The sequence below is a fragment of the Lontra canadensis genome, unplaced genomic scaffold (genome assembly GCF_010015895.1).
Source record: "Lontra canadensis isolate GAN:19392208 unplaced genomic scaffold, GSC_riverotter_1.0 scaffold3, whole genome shotgun sequence".
Classification (NCBI taxonomy): Eukaryota; Metazoa; Chordata; class Mammalia; order Carnivora; family Mustelidae; genus Lontra; species Lontra canadensis.
The window spans coordinates 3,357,753-3,380,272 of record NW_022630997.1 but is presented as its reverse complement, the minus strand read 5'-3'; the positions used below and the strand labels follow the sequence as shown (position 1 = coordinate 3,380,272).

Here is a 22,520-nt window from a genome sequence, read left to right as displayed (position 1 = left end):
CTCTAAGTGCATCAGATAGCTGCATCCTCGGGGAACTTGTTGGAAATGCAGATTCTCAGGCTCCATCCAAGACCTACTAGATCAAAATGCTGGACAGTGAGCTCAGTGTTGTTTTAAGAAGCCCTCCAGAGGATTCTGATATTTGATTTAGAATGTTGGATTCTCAAGCTTGAAAACCACTGCTCTAACTGCTGTATTCATAGCCTCCCTGAGACTCACCAGTTGGCGGTCGGGGCGGTGGCGGGTGGGGTGGGGTGGAACGGTCACCTGGGAGAAGGCATGAGGTCTCCTGGATGGGGAAAGGACCCTACAGAGGTAGACCCTCCGGCGGGGAGAGCCTCCTGCAGACTGGAATGGACCCTGTCCCCAGAAGAGCTAATACTCTGTCCTCTCCAAACTCTTGGTGATCAGTGGAGCCCGTGATCAAATCCCTAGCAGCCCTGGGCTCTCTAGGAAAGGCTGTAGGGTCTCAGCTCGGCTAGAGTCAGCCTGGGGATTTAGGGGACTGGGAAGTGGCCCAGAGGCTCCTGGACCGGGACAGAAGGGAGCATTTCGGTGATCACCTACTGCTTCTCGCACTTGGGGCAGAAACTCCAGGTGCCCACGCAAAGCTTGTCTCTGACCTCCTGGCACCTGGACCAAAGCCTTTGGGAGGCGAAGCCCTACGGCTGTGGCGGTTGGCCTGTCCAGCTGTGCAGAAGCCCATATACCAGCACATGGTATTGTTAGATTCTACTTCCCCCTCCCTTTTTTTTTAACAGAAGAAGAAACAACTTCTTCTTCTTTTTTAAAAAAATATTTTATTTATCTATTTGACAGAGATCACAAGCAGGCAGAGCAGCAGGCAGAGAGAGAGGGGGAAGCAGGCTCCCTGCTGAGCAAAGACCCCGATGTGGGGCTCCATCCCAGGACCCTGGGATCATGACCTGAGCGGAAGGCAGAGGCTTTTAACCCACTGAGCCGCCCAGGCGCCCCAAGAAACTGAAGTTCTGTTCTAGGATGTTAAGCAGTTCTCTCAAGATGACATTTAAGACATGGGATGAAGGACGAAGGAGCAGCCCTGGGAGGCCCAGTCCCCGCAGAGCCTGGGGACTGCGAAAGCGAGCGCTCCCCAGGGAAGGGTCACAGGTCCTGGCCCGTGCTGCCCGGTGAGATGAGGACTCCGAGCTTCATAGGGTGGGGAAACCGGAGGGACAGCTCCCGCCAGCGCACTAGGACGTGTCGGCCGGCTGGACCGCGCTCCCCAGAGCGGCCAGAAGGTGGCGCCACCAGACCGCTCGGGTCCCGCGCTCCGAGGCCAGCAGGTGGCGCGTCCGCCAAGGCCTCCCTGCAAGTGGCTCCTTCAGATTTCTGTCCTCGCAGCGGTTCCCAAAGAGGAGGCTCCTTGCCTTTCCCCCGCCGCGGACATGGGGGAAGCAGCACGTTTGTGAGCTCTTGTCCTCGGAGCAGCGGTCTAGACGGGGCGCTTCGGACTCCTGTCCTGGCATGACCCCCAGAGAGGAGGCGCCAAGGACCACGGTCCCTGTACCCTGCTCCTAAAACCACATGTCCTGCCAAACTCATGTCAGGGCCGGAAATGTTAGCCCTGGAGTCCTAGCCATAGTCCTGTCAATAATACCCCCTTCACCCTGCATCCTTCTTCCCAGATCCACCAGACCCTCTCCTGAGAACGGGGTCTCCCAGCAGACAGCAGAAGCCTGCCAGAAAGACGCTTGGAAGCTTCTGCAATGTCCAGCCGCCCTGTCCCACCCGAAGTCCACTGGGTTGGGGCTCTGTGAGTGGTGCCCAGGGATAGCTGTGCTGTTGATTTGGGTGTGTTTTCTGTTTCTAACCACACTGAGGTTATTCTCCCCAGCGTGGGGTTGGGAAGTACTGCCCTAAGGGAGGGGGGCCAGGGCCAAGCCTGCCTGACAGCAAGAGGCTTGGGAGGGCCTCCGGATGGGCCACTGGGGACAGAGGGTCTGGGAGTCAGGAGACCTGACCGAGTGCTCGTTCTGGCTGCCACTCTGCTCTGCTGAGTCACCCCAACAACTGGACGCCTGCTTCTGGGCCACTTGGCAGCGGGCGATTGGTCAGGAGAGCCCCTGTGGTCCTGCTTCCAGGGTGTGTGTGTTGGACCAGGCGACCAAAAAAGCAGGTGTCCCCCGCTTTGATGGGTGGAAGCAGGAGGGACCCGGTGTCCTAGGGCCCTGGCTGGGGGCTGCTGGATGCATTGCTGTGGTCTGGGCCTCAGCTTCTGAGGGTGCTGCCAGATGGGAAGAAAGGAAGGAACCCAACATTTAATGAGCAGCAACTATGTGCCAGGCTCTCCAACCATGTTACAAATCTAAACCTTTTCAGCTCTGTGTGGTTCATCATGGTGGTATGCCCCAGGCCGTAGTGCAAGGCTGGCTCGGAGTAGGTTCGTGGCAAACATATGTTGTATGAATAAATCCCTGTGGGTCGTCTACAGAGAAGATATAAGCTGGGGTTTGGATCACAGCCTTTGCCCCTGAATGCTTGTGCCGAACCACTGGGGTGGTCCCTGTTCAGAACTACTGGAAACTTTTCTGCTACTGCCCTCTTCCCAGTTTGGGTGGGCAGCCCCAAGCCCCAGAAGGCAGTGCTTGAAACTAAGGTCAGAGACTTCCACTGACTCCGATCAAGGTCAGTGTGTGAAGGACAGAGGTCACCTGCCTGGAAGCTAGGAAACAGGAGCTCAGGGACCTTCCATGGCCCAGAGCAGCTCTGACAATGTGGTCGCACAGGGGCGTGTTTTTGTATTTGTCAGCATTGTAATTTGTTATTTGTTCTCATTCTAAGCAAATATCCACGTTCTCACCTGGTTTGGGTTGGGTGATTTTGGATTCTTTTTTTTAAGATTTATTTATTTATTTATTTGACAGATCACAAGTAGGCAGAGAGAGAGAGAGGAGGAAGCAGGCTCTCTGCTGAGCAGACCCAGGACCCTGGGATCATGACCTGAGCTGAAGGCAGAGGCTTTAACTCACTGAGCCACCCAGGCGCCCCTGATTTTGGATTCTTTTCAGGAGGACCCTTAAGTTGAATAAACATCCATAACACCTGATTCCCTCTCACCCCAGCCGAGAAGGAAACGATGTCTAAAGGAACAGTCTCTTAAGCCAGGCTCCCGCTGGCTTTTCCAACGTCTTCTCCAGACAGAGGTCCAGCCACACTTCTGAGGGACATCACATCTCTTCCTGCTGCCTCAGCCTGGGCACACAGTAAAGTGACCTTAAAATAACCTACCAAGATCCGCGCTCTGGTTTCTGCCAGTTGGTAGGACTGCTTGCTATGCAGAGACGCCCAGAAAGAAGGTGACTAATGGAAAAGGTGAAGAGGAAGACGATCAGATAGCCAGTCCAGAATCTTCCTCCAGAGCACCCCTCGGTGTCACACTGACTAGGAAGGAACAGTGTGGCTCAGTGGTTAGACCTTTGCCAGCGGTGACAGGCTGCTTGGCCAGCCTTGAATCTAGGTTTCTTTACCCACCAAATTGACCTAGAAATAGTACCTACATCAAAGGGTTGTGAGGCTAAACAAGGTCATCCATGGGAAGTATGGATGACCTTGGAGGCTCGGGCAGGATGTGCACCCCCATCCAGGCGGGGTGCATTTCGTAGCTAACACCCCAGCAAGCAAGGGGTGGGAGACATCCTTTCCCAGCTCCCCTCTTCGCACGCTGTGGTCCCCGTGCTCAGCTGTGCCCTTCTTCCCCAGCCGGTACTTGTCAACTTTCTCTGAGCTTCCATTCCACACCGCCCTCTGACACTCTCTCATGGTCTTGGCTCCAGAGCTCACACCTGAGACCTTTCTTTCTTCTGGGCTCCACTGCCTCCCTTGTGGTCTCTAGCGGCCGTAAAAACCATCTCCGGTCCTTCAACCCAGAGCTCTGGGTTCACATCTGCTTCCCCTGCAGCTTCACTTGACGTGTCGGGGATGGAGCTCAAGCCTGCCCTCGGGCCCCGCTCTTTCCCATCCAGGGATGGGCAGCCCCGGCCTTCCGGGTGCTCAAGACGGAAGCCGGGAAGGCTGTCTTGACTTGGTCTTCCTCTCTTCCACGGTGACTCGAGAGGTGCGTGTGCAGCCCCCATTTTGCGTGCACCTCCCCGATGCAGCTGGTCGCAGGCAAGGCCCTTCACGAGTTTGTGACTCTGGGTGTCTGTTCATTCACCTGCCCGGGACTGCTCTGCGCCGGGTGCTACAGGCGTAGACTCTCCGACCGACAGGTGCACAGTGGGTGAAGATAGTCTGATGGGCCCAGGCCATTCCCCTCCTCCTGACAGAGAACCCATAAGACAGCTGGGTGAGAGAGGGGCTGGGCTGAGCTGAACGGAGAGGGACGTCCTCGGGCTCCTCACCCAGCTCCCAGGAAGAGCCAGGCACAGGGCGGGGCTGGCAGCGGGCTCCTCGGGGTCTGGAGGCCCAGGCGTGCACTTGCTGTTGCCATGGTGACAGACGCACGTCTGTTGGGCAGAGAACTTCAGTGGCTCAGAAGCCGGACCACAAAGGGCACGGCCATCGTGGACACAAATTGTGGCTTCTTTTCATCTCTTTGGCCCTTTTATGCTCTGCTTGTGTTCTTGTCGTTTATATCAAAGACTCAAACCCTTTCAAAGGCTACAAATTCAAAACATAGGCAGTTAGGGGGCCTCTCTGCCGTGGCAGCACCCCTCCCCTGTAGTCTCTTTAAAAAGCGATCCGTGTGAGTGACACAGAGATGACCAAGCGGAGGCGGTCAGCACCTCCCGGAGTCACTATCCAGCCAGTACTGACCGAGCGCCTACTATGGGCCAGGACCCAGGTCGGCGCTGGAGAGTCCGTGTGGTACGAGACCGACCGGATCGCTGCTCTGTGCCTCAGTTTCCCCAATGTAAAACAAGGGGCTGCCTGGGTCCAGGGGTTTTCGTGCGGAAAGAAGGAGATCCCAGTCACCGCTTGTGACTGAGTAGCTCTGCTGTGCTCTGTCTTATGCGCTCTACTTCCCGATAGCATTTTGTTGGAAGAAAGAAGTTCATAACTTAAAAAAAAAAAAAAAAAGGGGGGGGGGGGGGGATGGTGGGCCAGGAATGAAAACCGCTAACCAAGGATTCTCTAAGGCTTTTTCCAGATGGAATGTTGTGTGTTGCTGACTGCGGAGGAGACGGTGGCTTCCCCAGGCTGGTCGGACACACAGAGATGGACAGAGAAGCGAGGTTGCATTCAGGATGTTTCTCTACCTGGATGACTGACGTCCCGCCTCCCCTTTACATACAGTCGGGAACCTCACTGAGTGTTGGAAAGAGAGCAGACCTGGGGCTTTGGACACCTGTCCTTGTCAGACTTGGGATCCCAGCCCAGCCTCAAGGCCCTGTCCTCACCCCTTCCTCATGCGACTTCACCCGGGCCAGCAGCCTTGAGGAACACGCCCTCCTCGGAGCTCCCCCTGCCCACCCTGGCCTCAATACCCCTGCCCTGTGGTACTTGGGGGTCTGCCGTCTCTGCTCAGGTGGACAGCGCAGCTTCAGAACATGATGTGTGTTGAAGAACTTGCTAGATGAGATGCCGGGATCCCGCTGGTGCTGCTGCTGCTTTGGGCCCTGCCTCTCACCCTGTGCCCTTCCTGGTTTTCTCCCGAAATGCGGGAAAGTCCAGTGGACAGCGTGCAGAGCAGGCCCTCTGCCGCCCCCTCTCCCTCCCCAACAGGCGGCTGAAGGACACCAGGCCCTCATTACAAAGGCGACCCGAGTTTTTCCTAAAAGCCATTTACACTCTCTGGACAGGGAAGCGGGAAATAGGTTGGGGACAGGGTGTTTTACTGACCGTCTCTTGTCTGAAGGAGCTTCAAGAAAGCTTTATTAATGCAGCAAAACCAAACAGGCTCATTTAGGGCCATGCGCCACCTGGGCCCACTGGAGGTTCAAGCGGATATTTTTGCCCCAAGCCCGAGTCCCCTTGTATTTATTTCTTTAGCCTGTATGTTATCCTAAATGCATGCAAGAAACAGAGAGATTCTGGATTAGAGAACAGCTCCTATTCAAAATACCCTGAACTTGGTGAAGTTACCCCACTACATGGGGACTGTTGAAATTTTGTCCTCTTGCCTTATTATCCTGGGGTCCACCAGAGATCAGAGGATCCCAGGGAGCGGAGGCCACGCCCTGCTTTGCACTGCGCAGCCCCAGGTGCACGGTGGGCCTGCAGCAGGGTCAGCCCCTCGGCCACCAGCCACGAAGGATTAGTGACCTCTTGGCTTCAATACCTCGGGGGACCCCTTCTTCTGGGAATATGTGGGGTTTAGGGTCACCAACACTCCAGGCCTGCCACCCCACCCCTCCCTCATCCTCTGGGGAGATGGGAGCTGCGGGGAGCAAGGGGAAGATGTCCGAAGCAGTGGGCAGTCTGCTTCCCCTTCTCTTGTGGCTGTGTGATGAGTCCGGAAGTGGGAACCGCCGGCCACACATTTGGAGGAAATGGCACCTTCACATGTGCATCTCAACACAGAGAGTTTTACCCTTTGTCAATGTCCTTTCCTTGAGCCCTTCCTTTCTGTAACTCCCTGACTGCAGGGGCGGAGTAGGAGGGACTATCTTTCTCCACGAGAACCTGGGGGCCCTGTGGACGATGAGGACCACCCACAGATGGGCTCCCGGCAGGGCTCTGGGAGAGGGGGAGGACTGCCGCCCTCCTGGGGGGCTGGGCATCCTTCTCACCGGCCTTCGGGTGGCTCAGTTCAAATCCTGCAAAGTCACCTGGGGACAGATAGCCAAGGAGAGGGGCGAGAGGGTCAGGGAATGAAAATCTCCAGGAGCAGTGAGCAAGGGTAGAGGGATTCTTGGTGAACCTACGTAAAACGATTTTCGTTGAAGGCAGACCAGGGCGATCAGCCATCCAGGGTGAGGGGTGTGGAATGCGGTCAGATGTGGAGGGTGATCAGATATCGATATCAAGGGTGGGGATGGTTCTTGCTAAACCGATTTAGAAGATTCTCGCTATGGCTGAACGAGGCCGGCTGAAGACAGGCCCGAGAGCAAGGCCTGGTTGGAAAGAAGGCTCCCAGGAGCACATCTAAGGTTTGGTCGGGGAGAGCCTTGCCCCAGACATTGGAACGGATGGGCCGCTCTGAGGGCCGCCATTTTTGACAACCTCACCCTCACATCTTCCGTTTCTTCAAAGGTTTTCTTCCTTGGGTCCCTCATAAAGAATCTTCCAGCACAACACTGGCAACTGCCTCATTGGAGCAGAGCTCAAAGGATGGCAGAAAATAAAAACACAGATGTATCCTTGAGAAAACAAGAAGACTTTGGATTTTTAGAAGGAACAAAAGTGATTTTCTAGGGAGGAGGAGGTGTTTGGGGCCAGGAGCTGAGTCTGTGAGGCCGAGGGCTGGAGGGACTGGAGGCTGGAAGGGTGTGGTGCACTCTAGAGGGGAACCATGGGGGAAGACACATCTACAGTTGCTATTTACCCAGCGTTCTTCCAGAACTTTCCTGCTATGCTGACCGACCAAGGCTCTGTGACATGGACAGCTGGCCGGGACACACCCCAGGTGGGAACCACCCTTACCGCTGTGAGGCTTCCAGCACCTTCTGGACATTGTGCCACTTGAGGCAGGGTGAGGGACGCTCACTTGCTTTTAGGGGAGGAGACTTAGAGGCTCAGGGGATGAGGGGAGGTGACCAGAGTCTTAGAGGGGACGAATGAAAGAGAGGATGCCAGCCAGTGTCTCTGTAAACCCTCCCAACATCTGTGCTCTGCAAAGAATAGCTATGGAAGGTTGAAATGGACTTTATACTCATGTTGTGAAATTTCCCGCTCTTGGACTCCATATGCTACCTCATATGCATACTCCTAGGGGTTTTCCTGAAGGCGATCATTGCATGGATATGGAAAGCCGTGATCCTAGGGACTGTTCCCTGGGGCATCACTTATCACTGACCGACAGTGCAAATGTCCATCAAAAGGGAGCAATTAGGTGAATCCTCATGCATTTATACACTAGACTCCCTCAAACCACTAAAAGTGAAACTTTTTGCAATCAGCTTTTTGCTGCTCTTCCTACTTTTGTAGGAAGGCGAAAGCACCATAAAAATCTTTCAAAAAATTATCGGAATGGTTTGTCGCAAAAGGACATCATTCCCAAGATTAGAGTCACTGAGCAATAATGGTGCACAGTTCAGTGTGCAAAGCCTTGTGCAAGGCTCTGTGGGGAGACCTGGCCTTTAGTGACAGCCAGCCTTGCCCTCTGGGGGTTTGCAGAGAGAGATGCGGCAGGCTCTGACAGATGGCTGCTTGTGTCCAGCCATCAAGCAGCCAAAGAGAGGCAGTGAAGCCTGCCGGGGAAGGCTTGGGTTCAAGTTCTCAGGTGCTGGGAGAGCCAGGTGCCAACAAAGGGCACATGGCATCCTAGGTCCTGGAATGCAGGGGTGTAGGCAGCGGTGCAGCGGTGAGGCTACTTCTTATTTCTCCTCCCTCCTTCCTTTCTTTTCATTTGCGCGAAGACCTTTAAAAAACCTTTAAAAGTAGCGATATGTGTTCATGCAGCTATTTTTGAAAGCATTTGGCATTGCCTGGGAAGGGTGAAGCTGTGACTATCCCACAATCCAGCAGTTTCTTCCACTGCAGACCCTGGGGATACACATGCCTACGTGCACCAGGGGGAGGCACACGCATCTCCACCACAGCCTGGCTGATGAGAGCCCCTGATCGGGGAGGGCCCAGCGTCCGCTCACAGAATGAACATGGAAAATTCGACAAGGTCGTATCAGGGATTACTAGATAGCAGTGAACATGAACGAACAGCAGTTATACAAGGTACGACTGAATCCCACCGGCGACATTGCACAAAAGGAACCAGAAGGAGAACAAGGAAGGTCATCAATCAAGTCTGGAGAGGGCTTACTTTTAGGGGAGGGGAGGTGATTGTTTGTGTTGGAGGGGAGGCACCTGGGGGCTCTGGGGCTTCTACATCTTGACCTGGATGGGGGTCACACGGGGCTCACCGAACGACTCCTCTTTGGACAACAAATACGTGTGCTGTGCCTTACCCTGTGCGTACACCTCATGATAAAAAATATGAGAAAGAAGCCACAGAAGCTTGTGATAAATAACACTTAAAAATATAGAAGGGCATGCAATTACAGGTGGAAAATAAAGATCTTTAACCTCCTACACACTGCCCCCCTCCCAATCTCACTCCCTGGAACTGATTACCATGGGCGCCCTCAGGGGGTGACCAACACCCACCCAGAAGCCAGCTGAGTGCACTTTATGCCAGCACAGGCACGTAGAGCCTCTGTAATAAATGTGCTTGCTTCCCTAAATTGGATTGTAACAGGCATGTTGTCCTGTGAGCTCTGACTGCACTGGGGAATAACATCTCTTGGATGTTTTTCTATGGTAAACACTGCGCTACCTAATTTTCGTAAGTGGTCACTTGGTATTTCGTTGTAAGAGGGACCACCCTTATTTCATAGACCCCAACGTGTCCACGCTCAGGAGGCTTCCAGATTCTTCCTACTGACCAACGGTTCTGAAGTCACGCGAGAGACTTGACATGCAAACGTCTTAATTAATTTTCCAAAAGCTTTTTTTTTTTTTTTAAGATTTTATTTATTTGTTTGAGCGCGTGAGAGAGCACGAGTTGGAGGAGGATGGGAGGAAGAAGCAGGCTTCCTGCTGAGCAGGGAGCCGGAAGTAGGGCTTGATCCCAGGTCTCTGCGGTCATGACCTAAGCCGAAGGCAGACGCTCAATGGATGGAATCACCCAGGCGCCCTCCAAAAGCTTTCTTATCCTTGAGTCTTTTCTCCCATTTGGGGGAAATTCTCTCCATACTGCCACTTAAATTCATTTTAAAATGAATTTAAAGGGATTCATTTTCTGCTCCCCTCAGAGGAACTTAAGGTTGCAAAATCCGGAATAAAACAAGACCAAGACCCAGAAAGTCTCTCTGGTAGCTGTGGGTCAGGCCACCTGTGCAGAAAGGGTGAACCAGAACCTTCCCCAAAGGCTCCTGGAGAAGGGAAAGCTCTCTGCCTGCGTGTGTGCGTGTGTTTACGTGCGTGTTTCCCTGCGGCACCCAGCACTGGTTTTGTGGGGAGACAACATCTTCTACAACAAGACCACAGTCAATATAAACTCAATTGGATGTAATGACTGGGTCTTTCTCCCCCCCACGGAGATGGTGACAGTGATTTCTCAGATGCCTTTTAGTTACAGACAAGTTTCTGAACAAAATAATTAGGTTTGGGTCTTTGCAGCCTGCCCTATTGGACTATTGATTAGCCACGAAAATCTCCTGCGCTGCGGATGTCTGGGCGTGCGGTCAGCATAGCAAGTGGACAAAGACAGCTCTGAGCAGGGGGGTGGGGGGAAGTGGGGGTGGTAGGTAGGGGTGAGCCTTCCCAGAGCTGCATCCCATCTGTGCTTTCTCCCAGAGTCCTCTCCTACCGAGAACCACCTGTGGGCCCCCACCTGTTGGTACCCCCAGCGTCAGAGCCCTCCTGCCCCCAAACATAAAGGCCCAGGAAGCAGAGTTCCAGTCCCCACTGCCTGGCCTCACACCCGTGTGACATCGGGCCAGGCTGTGTCCATCTCTGGGTGCTTCCTTGTGTGGAAAGGGCAGCCTTTAGACTCCACAACCTCCAAGGCCCCTTCCAGCCCTGATGTCCCAGCATGGCCAGGAGAAATAGAAAGCGAGCCACGAACTTGGGCCATGCAAGTAATTTTAAACTTTCTAGCAGCCATGTTAAAAGAAGAAGCAACAGGTGAAATTAGTTTGAATAATATATTTTATTTAACCCTGAGTATCTGAAATAGTATTGTTTGGGCATGTAAACAATACCAAAGTTATTAGCAAAATACATTTTTTGTACTAAGTCATCGCATGCAATTCAGTGTGTATTTAAATAGAACATAAACGTGCATCTCGAGTCTGGCTGCTTCTCAAGGCCACATGGGGTAAGTGGCTCCTGGATTGGACGGTGCAGGTCTACTTGGTGCATCACAGACGGGGAAACTGAGGCCCAGCTGACTGAGGCAGAATTGGCTCTGGCCCCAGGGCTCCTCACCGTGTGTCCTGTGGTCCTACTCTGCGAGTAGCTCCATGCAAGCTTCCTCGGGGAGACAAAGGAGGAAGAGAACACTTCCTTTGCTGTCAAGGAGTTAAAGGTCCAGCTGGGGAAAAAAAAAAAAAAAAAGAGAATGAGCCCAGATGATCCTGTCTGGGGGAGCACACTGCACTCTGGCAATGCTTTATAAAGTGGGGGTTTGGGGGACAGAAACCCAGCGAGGGTGCCAGCAGTTTTCTAGGCTTGATGTGCAGAGAGGACTCCAGCTGGGCTCTGGGGGGCTGAAGAAAATGGGAATAACGTTTGTGAGGGGGGCATAGAGGGCCTGTCTGATTAGAGCAGAGGGGGGGGGGGGGGGGGGGGGGGGGGGGGGGGGAATTGTAGATGACCCTAAAAGCTAAGCAGAAGGGTTTAGATGTGAGTATTAGGGAGTCAGGTAAGGCTCTTGAGCTGGGGCAGGGGTCCTTGGAAGCTGTGGGTCATGGAAATCCACGGAGTTCCTGACTGATTGGAGGCAGCACCTGTTGCCACGGAGGCGGGTCAGGAAGCTGCTGGAGCAGGAGTTGGTGATGGGGGTTGGGGGTTAAGAGGAAAGAGGGGCCATTCCATGGAATTGGAGGAAGCCTCTGCCGCCGCCACGCTTCAATGGCGAAAATGCCCCCCGGTGAGGACATCTGGGCATTTTGCTTCTTGCTGGTCTCCCTTGCCCAAGGGAAGGAAGGTCCTTCGAGGTGGTGGGATCTTCTAAGCAAAGATTCCAAGTCAAGAAGGAACAGAGGTTGGGGGACCAAGGGGCCGGGATGGCTGCAAGGGAGGGGGCATGAATGATTCAATTACCTGAGACTTTAACAAGCAGAGACAGCCATCCCTCATGGCATCAGAAATGGAATGGGCTTTTTGGTGAGTTGTGACATGGTGGGAAAAAAAGCTTTTCATGCCAAAACAGGTAGGAGGAGAGGAGGCCTGGATAGGTAGAAGGGGGTGCACACTGCTGGTGGAGGGAGTCACCTTTGCAAAGTCAGGGACTGGACAGGTCAGCACATCACCGGGTGGGAGGGGAGACACCTGTTAGGGCTCCAGTGGGTTCAGTTAGTTCCCCACAGCTGATGCTCCCTGCTTAGGTGATGAGGCACAGTGAGCCAACCACAGCATTTACTGGATGCTGTTTTCTGTGCCACTGGGGGGTGGGGGGGAGGGCAAGACACCAGAGGCCCTGGCTTCAGCTTGGCATGGAGAAGGATGCCAAAGTCAGACAGTAATCACAGTTGCCATACAATTGTGATTATAATTAGTGCCAAGAATAACAGGTTTAGGGCCCTATCGAAATAGCCCAGGGACCTATGCGTAAGGGTTGGTGAGGACTTTCCTGAGAGGAAATACTTTTCCATCTACTTACTTTTTTTTTCTTTCAGAAGTTTAGTATCAAGCAAAAGGAGACTTTGCTTAACAGAACATTTCCAGATTTGAGCTACAAGAGAATACCACGCTTCCCACTTGAAATTGGCTTCCCTTTTTATGCTTGTTGTTGGGAAGCTGAAGAAAAATTATCATATGGCTGAAAGATAAAATAACTACATTTCTATGGAAACCTTTAAAATGAAAGGTGGGCTTACGTTAAAAGTCCATCCATTCACTTTTAAATGTCTTGACCTGAAACCTAAAGGCTAAGGGGGAATTAAGTAGATAAATGGGAAGAGGGGAGAACCTTCTAGGCAGCCGAAATGGTCTGAGGAAAGGCTCTGGGGTGAGAAGGAACACAGGATTTACAGATAGATGGGAGACTAAGAATGAGAAAGATAATCAAAGAGGAAGAGGAAGACCCTCTCAGGCAGAAGGAGCAGACAGTGCAAAGGCCCTGAGGCAGAGAACCCGCCTTGAGAGAAGCCCTTTGTGCCTAGAGGGGGAAGGCAGCATGGCCCAGGCTGGCGAGGACCTTTTAGGCTGCAATGCTGGGACCCTCAGGACAATCTGAAGCCATCTGAGAGTCCAAGTAATCATCAGGAAATCCGATTTTCCATCAGAGACAAGGGCGACATGGCAAATGAAAATGGAAGGAGTGGTTGACTCTGGACAGGGTCCCACTGAGGCTCACTGAAGACATTTGACATTATCCCAAGTGCAAGGCCACTGAAGGGTTTCAGATCAGTGAGTGGCATGACCACACTGGTGTTTCTGAGCTCCCTCCCGCTGGTGGTGAGGAGGGTGGACTGTGGGAGGTCTGGGTGGCCGTGGGGTAGCCACTGGGGTGACTGCAATGGTCCGAGTGAGGGGGGAATATGACGGCATGAGGGTGATGAGACGCTCTCCTCACAGCTGGCTGGCTCCTTGCAGCCTTCAATTACAGCGACTGTCCTCAGACAGGTTGGCGATTCTATCAAAGTGGCCAAACCTGGAGACCTGCGTTTTACAGATAATGCTGCACGAAGCCAGCTAATCCAGTGATTGAATTATTAAGTTAGAGCATCTATGACTTAATTTTATCGGCAGTCAGCAAGGCATCCTTCAAGTAAATTGACATTGGCTTTGCCCTTCCCTCCTAAACCACAACAGATTTGGTTCAATTTTAAACAGAAAATGTTCTTTTGCAGTATGCAGAAGAACTCAGAAACAAATGGAAATGAGATGCATTTGTTCCCAATCATAGCCTCATTACTTATATGTAAGCTCAATGACTGATAGAACTGGCTTTAAAGAAAAAAAACCCCAAACCAACCAACCAAACAAACAATGCTTTAACTGAATCTGTCCTTTAACAGGACAGATCCTGGCTGAGACCTTCCTTGAGCACTGGAAAAGAATGAAATCGGCTGTGGTTCAGGATAAATAAATATCAAGCCAACGTGGTTGTTCGTATCGTTGTGGTCTTACATGTCTGCTGGTTCTTTTGGTTTAGGGGCTCCATTAAATCCCTCAGGATGGTGAAATTGTCTTTTTTTTCTTCCTGGCTGGCTTTGCTCCATCTGTTTTGAAGCTCTGTTACAGCGTACATTTGCCTTATGATGACGATGTCTTCCTGCCACGCCGATCGCTTTTATCACGACGACAGCGCCTTCTTTGTATCACCGGTTAACATTTGGTTTGGGAATCCTCGAGATCTGACATTAACATGGTTACTCCCGGCTTACGTGCCTACGGTTTCCATGGTATATTTTCCCCACCCATTGACTTGCAACCCGTCTGTGTCTTTATATTTAAAGGGTGTCTGTCACGGGCAGTGTAGAGTTCAGACTATTTTTTTTTTTTTAATCCATTGTGACAATTTCTGTCTTTTAATTGTAGTGTCCATTACCACTGAATGTGATTTGGGGTATAGCTGGATTTCCTCTATCATTTTATTGATTCCTCTTTGTTTGGCTCATCTGTTCCTCCTTCCCACCTTTTAAAATTATTTGAATACTTCATAGAATTCCATTTAATTTTAACTTTCCTGTTTAGCTAGTCTCCTTTGCATTATTTATTCTTTTTTTTTTTTATAGTGGTGGCCCTACAGATTGCAATATACATCCTTGATTTTTTACAGTCCATTTACAGGTACTAATCTACCACTGCATGTAAAACAGAGACGTCTGCTCAATTCATAGCCTCATAACCACCCTCCGCCTTTTTGTTGTTGTTATTATAATACATGCACATGTCATGTATCCATCAAAAGAGTGTTTAACTTCTGTTTGACAATGTTATATTTTTATTTAATTATTTTTTAAAAAAAGATTTTATTTATTTATTTGACAGAGAGAGACACAGCGAGAGAGGGAACAGCGGGGGGAGTGAGAGAGGGAGAAGCAGGCTTCCCGCTGAGCAGGGAGCCCAATGCAGCGCTCGATCCTAGGACCCTGGGATCATGACCCAAGCCGAAGGCAGCTGCTTAATGAGTGAGCCACCCAGGCACCCGGACAGTGTTATATTTTTAAAGAGTTAAAGGTCTGTAAAGGGAAATGGTTAAAGAAAGAGAGAGAGAGAAAACAGAAAACATCTGAGTCTTTCGCAGCTAGCCAGACATTTTATTACCTTTTCCGAAGCTCTTCGTTCTTTCCTGAGGATCTGGGTTTCCATCGGCTGTCACTTCCCCTCAGTCGGGCTAGAGACACAGCACAGCCCTGCCTGTCCCTGGGAGACACGGTCCATGTGTGGCCCACGTGCTCAATACGGCCACCTCTGCACGGAAAGCCTTTGTCTCTTCCAGGCATCCACGGCTGACAGCCCCTTTGGAAAGGAACCTCGTGGGCAGAGAGCTGATCGTCTGTCTCTGTTCTGTGCACACTATGGTCGTGGGTCCTTGCAAGGCCCATTTCTTGGTTTACGTCTACGTCTTTCCAGTTTCCCACCTCATCCCGGATCCCCATGCCTGGGCCCCTCCCCCTAAAAGGCACCCATTTCTGCGTGCTCAATACATAGCCTTGGACAGGAAGGCCCCAACATAGGCAGGGGTGCTCTGTGTGCTTTTAATGAACCAACATGCAATCATGCCCTAGAACTTGCTCTTCTCTGCCCCGCCCCTACCTCCTTTCCTACTCTATCTGAAATCTGTGCGCAGACACGCAGGTAATCTGACATGCGGCTGCTGACGGCTCCAGGGGGCTCCTCCTCATTTCCCTTCTTTATTCCCCGGGGATGGAAACCAGGCTGGCCTCCAGCTGCTCACCGATGGGGAGGACACTGCAATGTCTCTGCTTGCTCTGGCCCCCTTCGGGGTTTCCCCGAGACCCAGGCAGGGGGAGAGATTGCTGCCTCATTCCCCCAAGCTGTCCTGATCGCTCTCCAGAAAGGCTGCCCCAGTCCCCCCACCTCACCCCCAAGGTAAGGAACCCCATTTCCCTACATCTTCAACAAGTGGCATTAACCCACTCCCTAACTGTCGCCAGGCCGATGGGTCTCGCTCTGTTTCTCACGGTCTTCGATTGGCGTGTCTCTCGTCACTGGTGTGCAAGAGCTTGGTGGCCATCCAGGCTTCCCTTCATGGGACCCGCCTGCTCCACCCTTTGCCTGGCTCTCCAAGGGGGCACACAGGCCCCTTTCTCTCCCCTGTGTTGACTAATACGTCAGGTTTTGCTAGGGTCCGAACCATTGTCTCTTCAGGATGCCTTTGTTCATTTGTGCTCCGGGCACTGTTTGCATTTCACAGTTCAATGCCCAGCCACTCAGTCTGTTTTCCCGAATTCCAAGTTCTCTCATGGGCGAGGACCTGAGAATTTTCCCTACAGACCGCCTGCGCCTTCCAGGTTACGCAGCACACTCACTTTTCCAATGCCAGAGAACACTTTTTAAAATTTTGATTTCATTGTAATTCCAATATAGTGAACAGTGTTATATTTAGTTTCAGACGAACACTATAGTGACTTGACACTTCCATTCACCACCTGGTGTGTCTCACAGGTGCCCTCCTTCATCCCCAGCACCTGTGTTCCCCCCCCCCCCCCCCCCCCCCCCCCCCCCCCCACCCATCGCCCCTGGTCGCCCGCAGCATGTTCTCTATAGTGAAGAGTCTGTTTCTCGGTTTGCCTCCCCCCCGCTCCTTTTCTCTTTGGTTTTGTTTCTTAAATTCCACATTTGAGTGAAATCATATGGTATCTGTCTTTCTCTGACTGACATTTTGCTCTGCCTTACCCTCTCTAGCTCCATTCGTGTCAGTGCAAAATGACGAGATCTCACTCTTTTTTAGAGCTGAATGATATTCCGTTATAGACACACACCACATCTTCCTTATCCCTTCATCTATCTACGGACACTTAGTCTGGTTCCACAGTTTAGCCATGGTAAAGAACACTGCTACAAACATAGGGGTGCATGTATCTCTTTAAATTAATTTTTTTTTTTTTTTTTTACTTAGGGGGTAAATACCCAGTAGAGTGATTCCTGGATCGTAGGGTAGTTCTATTTTTAGCTTTTTGAGGAAGTTTCCTGTTGTTTTGGACAGGGGCTGCACGGGTGTACATTCCCACCAACAGGGCAAGAGGGTCCTTTTTCTCCCCACTGTCGCCAATATTATCTTTCTTGTGTTGTTGATTTTAGCCGTTCTGACAGGCATGAGGTGATATCTCGTTGTAGTTTTGATTCGCGTTTCCCTGATGATGAGCGATGTTGAGCATCTTTTCGTGTGTCTGTTTCCAGTGCCAGACAATATTTTATGAGCGTGAACATCTGTTGTGCACCTGGCAATAAGCAAGCATCATCTCCCTGAATCCCCATGACAACTCTGGGAGGGGACCTCTTATCGTGCTTGAGTGACAGATGTGAAACAAGGCGCAAAGGAGTTTAGTAAATGCCCAGTCATATAATTTTTAAGAGTGACCCAGTCAGGACCCGGCTATCCATAGCTGAGATGCATTCTGGTTTATTTCAGACAATGCCTATTTCAAATGGTTGCTTCGTTCTAAGCGGCTCCCTATCATTCATGCCTTATCATTCCTAAATATTGAAATTTACTGAAAAAAGTCAACCCTGGTGTTACCTTTGTACCTTCCCAGTCCCTAGTGTTTGGAAAGGGTGGGAGCAGGTGGAGGTAAAGGGGGCTCGGTGGCTGAGCTCACCAGTCCCAGTTCCCAGGGAGAACAAATGTGTTCCTAGGAGGCTTTCTCAGAGCCTGGTCCTCAAGGAATGGACTTCAGTGGGGGAGACAGAGAAGAATGGAAACTTCCCCTTCAAGCAAAGGGGATTTCTCTCTAGTTCCCATGGCTCTGCATCGGAAGGGAACTCTCCCTGCCCAGTGCATGTACTTTTTACAGCTATTTAATGAGCACTGCCTGTGTTCGGCGACCTTGGTGATGAGCAAAAAGAGTGTCCCTTGTCCTGATATCTGGAGACACAGAGGTAATTGATCACACTTATGGGAATATTATTCTTCATGGACAGGAAAGTTTTGGAGGAAGTAATAGTTCCATGAGGGTTTGAAAGAGAAAGCCCTGATACTGGAGGTGAGGTCCACAAAAAGATGGCTTCTCCTAAGAAGTGACGTTAGGGATGATAAAGAATGAGAAGGAGATAATTAGGAGAAGGAGGGGAAGAACTTCTCAGGCGGAGGGAACAGTGCAAAGGCCCTGAGGCTGAGAAACATTGAGAGGAGCCAGGGTGGCTGAAGGGGAAGGCAAGAGCTAAGTGGGCTAAGAGAAGTTTGTAGAGACCAAAAGACCCAGACCAGAGTGGGCTTCCCAGGCTGGATCTTCAACGTGTAATGCCAAGACACTAGGTGTGTGTGTGTCACACATACACACACACACACACACACACACACACACACACACACACATATATACATGAAGGCTTCCCAAGCCATGGGAGACCCTCGATTTACACATGTCCTCTATTTTAAAATTGACCTGGCTGAGATGGACCCAGATAGAGACATGAGGTTGCCCCTTTATCACTTCCCCTTTCAATAATCTCTGGTCCCCCACCAGCGAAAGAAGAGGCCCACCTCTCATCCAACCTGATTCTTACCACCTTACTGTGTTCTATCGTCCTTTGGCTTAAAAACACCCAGAGGAAATGTTAGGGTCTGTTTAGTCAAGGCTCCAAAAAATCCCCCCCCATCTCATTCAGTCATGTCCTTCTAATATACATATAATAATTATTTATCAAAATTCATGTATGTATGATGCCTTTATCATTTATATGTTACTAATGATTGTTAGAATAACATGATCGTAAAGAGAATTTTAAAACTTACAACCATAAAAAAACTTTTAAAAACTAATGCCTATTCATAATTTGTTACATATATCATATAATAGAAAAGATAGTGAATTAAGGGGTGCCTGGGTGGCTCAGTGGGTTAAGCCTCTGCCTTCGGCTCAGGTCATGGTCTCAGGGTCCTGGAATCAAGTCCCACATCGGGCTCTCTGCCCGGCAGGTAGCCTGCTTCCTCCTCTCTCTCTCTCTGCCTGCCTCTCTGCCTACTTGTGATCTCTGTCAAATAAATAAAATCTTCTAAAAAATGGTGAATTAAGAAGTTAAGTGATAAAAACATTACATTTGGATCAAATTCTGTTGGAAGTGGAATGAAAATATACTTTGCAGGCGTAAAGAACATAATGTAAATTTTTTGACTTAAAGAGGAACTGCATTGTGTTTTTTAGTGTAATATGGTGGTTTTGTATTCTTGTACTATTTATATTCCATTGGGCACATTTAAATAAGTGCTATGATGGTTTATATATTAAGGTCAACATATACAATACACCCCAAACCATTTAAATTTATTTAAAAAAAACATTTTAGGTGCCAACTCAAATATGTGTGGGGCATACATATTTTTAAAGGATTCTTTGGTGGGTATCAACAAAAGAGTTTGAAGACACTGTTGTCAGGCATGGTGTTCCAGGGGTGGTGGCCAAGATCAGAGGGAGGGAGCACGAGAGTGGCATTTTCCCTGGTGCCTGATTCTGCTAGCTGGTGGAGCTGGAGTTGGAGTGGCTTCCTGTGTTCACCTGCATGGCGCTGCTACCAGCATGTGTAGGCACCCCTAAAAAGGTGATCTTGCCAGCTTAGACCATTACTGTCCCCCCAGCATCAACCATCATGCCTGGCACTAGTAAGCACTTAATAAATCCTTACTGGATGAATGAATGGTGGACACACCCAGCTCTCCCTTTGTGCAGGGCACTCTGTTAAGGGATTCCAACTTCATCTTCGCTACAACCCTGCAGTCATCACAATTAGTATCCCTGTGTCAGGGATGAGGAAACCAAGGCACAGAGGGGCTACATAATTTGCCAAAGATCACCTACCAAGGAAGTAGCAGACGGGACCCAGGCATCCTGACCAGAACCCTTTACCATGACACGTCTCTGCCCAAGGGCGCATGGGGCAGAGTCTATGTCTTTGGGTTCTGAAACTCCAGGCACTTGGGGGCCCTGCACGAGTGTGATACAGTCCACAGCCATCTACACGGCTCCCTGCCATCCGCTCTCTCCTCCTAAGTGGCTTTCCTTCTCTCCCTGTTTAATATTTCAGTCGACACATCTTGGGACCTCCCGGAGTCCCCATGTTACTGACCTACTTACTTATCCAGCCATCTTCCTCATACATCAGGGGCAGCATGGGGGTGTATGGGAGGAAGGAGGAGAGAGAGGGGAGCATCACACCCCCCCCGCCCCCACTGCTGTAAGCAGCCTCCAGCTGACAATAGGTCGACATTAATAAAACAAGGCTGGGCTCCACGGTTAGGAGACCACAGGAGGGTAACATTTATTTTAAGTGGCTTTCCAAGAAAATAGCACTGGTTCCTTTCACCCTCTAGAAGGGTCTCCAAAGCTGCAGCGGTGTCAGGACATCTGTTTCTGTTCTGCTTATAAAATGGAGGTACTTGGAAATCAAAGGTGGGTCCTTACCCCTTGGAAGTGAGGATTACAGCTCCTGTGATCCCACAGGCACTGGTGCCTGTCTTAACCAGAACGACCCCCGCCCCAAACCTCCTCTCCCCCTCGGTCTAGCACAAAGCGTAGAGGACTAGAGCATACAGGGTGGGGCCAGCTGCCTCTGCAGTCCTTTTACTAAAATGCCAGGTACCTACCTGGTCTCTGGTATCCCCTATTCAGGGTGACATGCTCTGGCTGGCCCCAGAGGCCCAGGACCCTGCTCCTAAGTTCTGAGTCCTAGGCTCTGGGGCTGGAGTCTTCTGTCCCCTCTCCCACTGGGGGGTGACTGTGGGAGGTGTCCCCTTTCCTCCTGTTTCCCCACCCCAACCTGAGGGGACCCAAGGACCTGCCGGTCAAAGGCTCCAAGTGGCACCCTGCTTCATGCTCCTGGGGGGAGAGGAGAGGACTGGTGGGGTGCTGAGTGGCTTCCCTGGAAAGAGATGTGTCCCTGTCTCCCAACACCCCGTGACCCCTTTCCCTGGCACTCTCATCCAGCAGCCTTCATGTCCTCAAGACCAATCTCAGGGGCAGTGAGGCTCCAAGAGCAGTTGCAGCCCCTTCCTGGGGGTGAAAGCTGTAATCTTGGCTCTGACCTTAACCTCAGGACCCTTGACCTCTCGCTCTGAGGCCCCTGACTTCTTCCCTTGGCCCCCAGCCACGTCACCCAGGCCACCTGGGATGGTTCGGATGCAGATCCCCGGAGGCCAGCGCAGGTCTGGGCGGCGGGCCGAGGCCGGTTCTGGAAGGTGGCGCCCTCCCGCCCCCGGCGGCCGTGACGTCAGAGCCGGACCGGGTAAAGTGAGCGGCGGCGGCGGCGGCGGCGGCGGGGCGCTGGGGCGGAGACGCAACCCGGAGCCGCGCGGACGGACGGAGCCCACGGCACAGGGCCGGCAGCCGCAGGCGACTCCGAGGTAACGGGGGAGGCGGGGCGGCGCGGGGACAGCGGGGTCCGGCGGCGAGTGGGGACGAACGCCAGCGCCGCGCGTGGGTCTCCGGGGCGAGCCGGGGCGCCGGACGCACTGGGCGCGGGGTCCCGCGGCGCCTCCCGAGCGCTCGATGGGAGGAGGAGGACCTCGGGGGCGGCGGACAGCGGGACGGCAGCCCGCGGGCCCCAGGTTCGGGCCCCGACGGCGCCCGCGGGCGTCCCTGAGCGGGAGGGCAGGTGCCCGGAGGACGCCGCCGCCGCAGGTGAGCCGAGAGTGGGACGTCGGGGACCCGCCCGCGCCGCCGGGGCGCGCAGCTCGGGGGCCGCTCCTCCTGCCCGGAGGAGGTCTGAGAGCTGCGGGTGCGGGGAGCGCCCCGGCCGGCCGCGGCCCCTCACCGCGCGCCGCGCCCGCAGCCCAGCCACCGAGCCATGGCCCTGAGCGAGCTGGCGCTGCTCCGCTGGCTGCTGGAGAGCCGTCACTCGCGGAAGCTCATCCTGTTCATCGTGTTCCTGGCGCTGCTGCTGGACAACATGCTGCTCACCGTCGTGGGTACGTACGGACTGGGCGGCCCCTGCCCCGGAGACCCCTTCCCTGGGTGTCCCCCCGCCCCGCCACTCCCACCTGAGCGCGCTCCGGGAAAGTCGGAGAACACATTTTGCAAAAACCTCTCCTTCCTCCCCTTCGCAAGTCTGCCGCCCTGGGCTAGTTGCAGCCGCCTTTTGTGGCTTCTGGGTGGGTTTTTTTGGTTTGTGGTTTTTTTTTTTTTTTTTGGTGGCTTCGTTTTTCTGGTGGTCAGGTCAAAGAAAGTGGCATCTGTTAAGACCCAGAACTTGTGTTTCCTCCTGATAATTTCCTGCTTCCCCCTGCCTACTTAGACCACGATGAGAAAGATTCCTACTAAGAACCCGCCGGTCCCCGGTGTTCAAAATAATGTTACAATAATTATTGTGCCGGCCAGCAAGGTGGGTTAACAATTCGACCTCACATTTAAAGGAACAAGTCAACATCCCTCCCTGCAAAGAAGGAAGTGACATGTAAATATATCTTATCCATGGGTGGCTGGAGATGGGAACGTTTCAGGATCTTTTCAAAAGCAATTTGAACAGTGTTGGTTTCAGTCTTTTCCCTATAGTGGATTTTTGAAAAACAATTAAAATCCAGGTCTCTTAATTAGCCCCATTAATAGCAGAGG

The 22,520-nt window shown here is 52.0% G+C and overlaps 1 protein-coding gene across 1 annotated transcript in view; it reads left to right on the top strand.

The window, feature by feature from the left end:
• The first annotated feature begins 21,257 nt into the window (after positions 1–21,257).
• SLC18A2 (solute carrier family 18 member A2) overlaps positions 21,258–22,520 on the top strand; it is a 38,277-nt gene continuing 37,014 nt past the window's right edge. The window contains exons 1-2 of the mRNA XM_032878888.1: positions 21,258–21,313; positions 21,742–21,877. Of these exons, the coding sequence (XP_032734779.1) occupies positions 21,757–21,877 (121 nt within the window). The 5' untranslated portion in view covers positions 21,258–21,313; positions 21,742–21,756. The remainder of the gene's footprint in view (positions 21,314–21,741; positions 21,878–22,520) is intronic.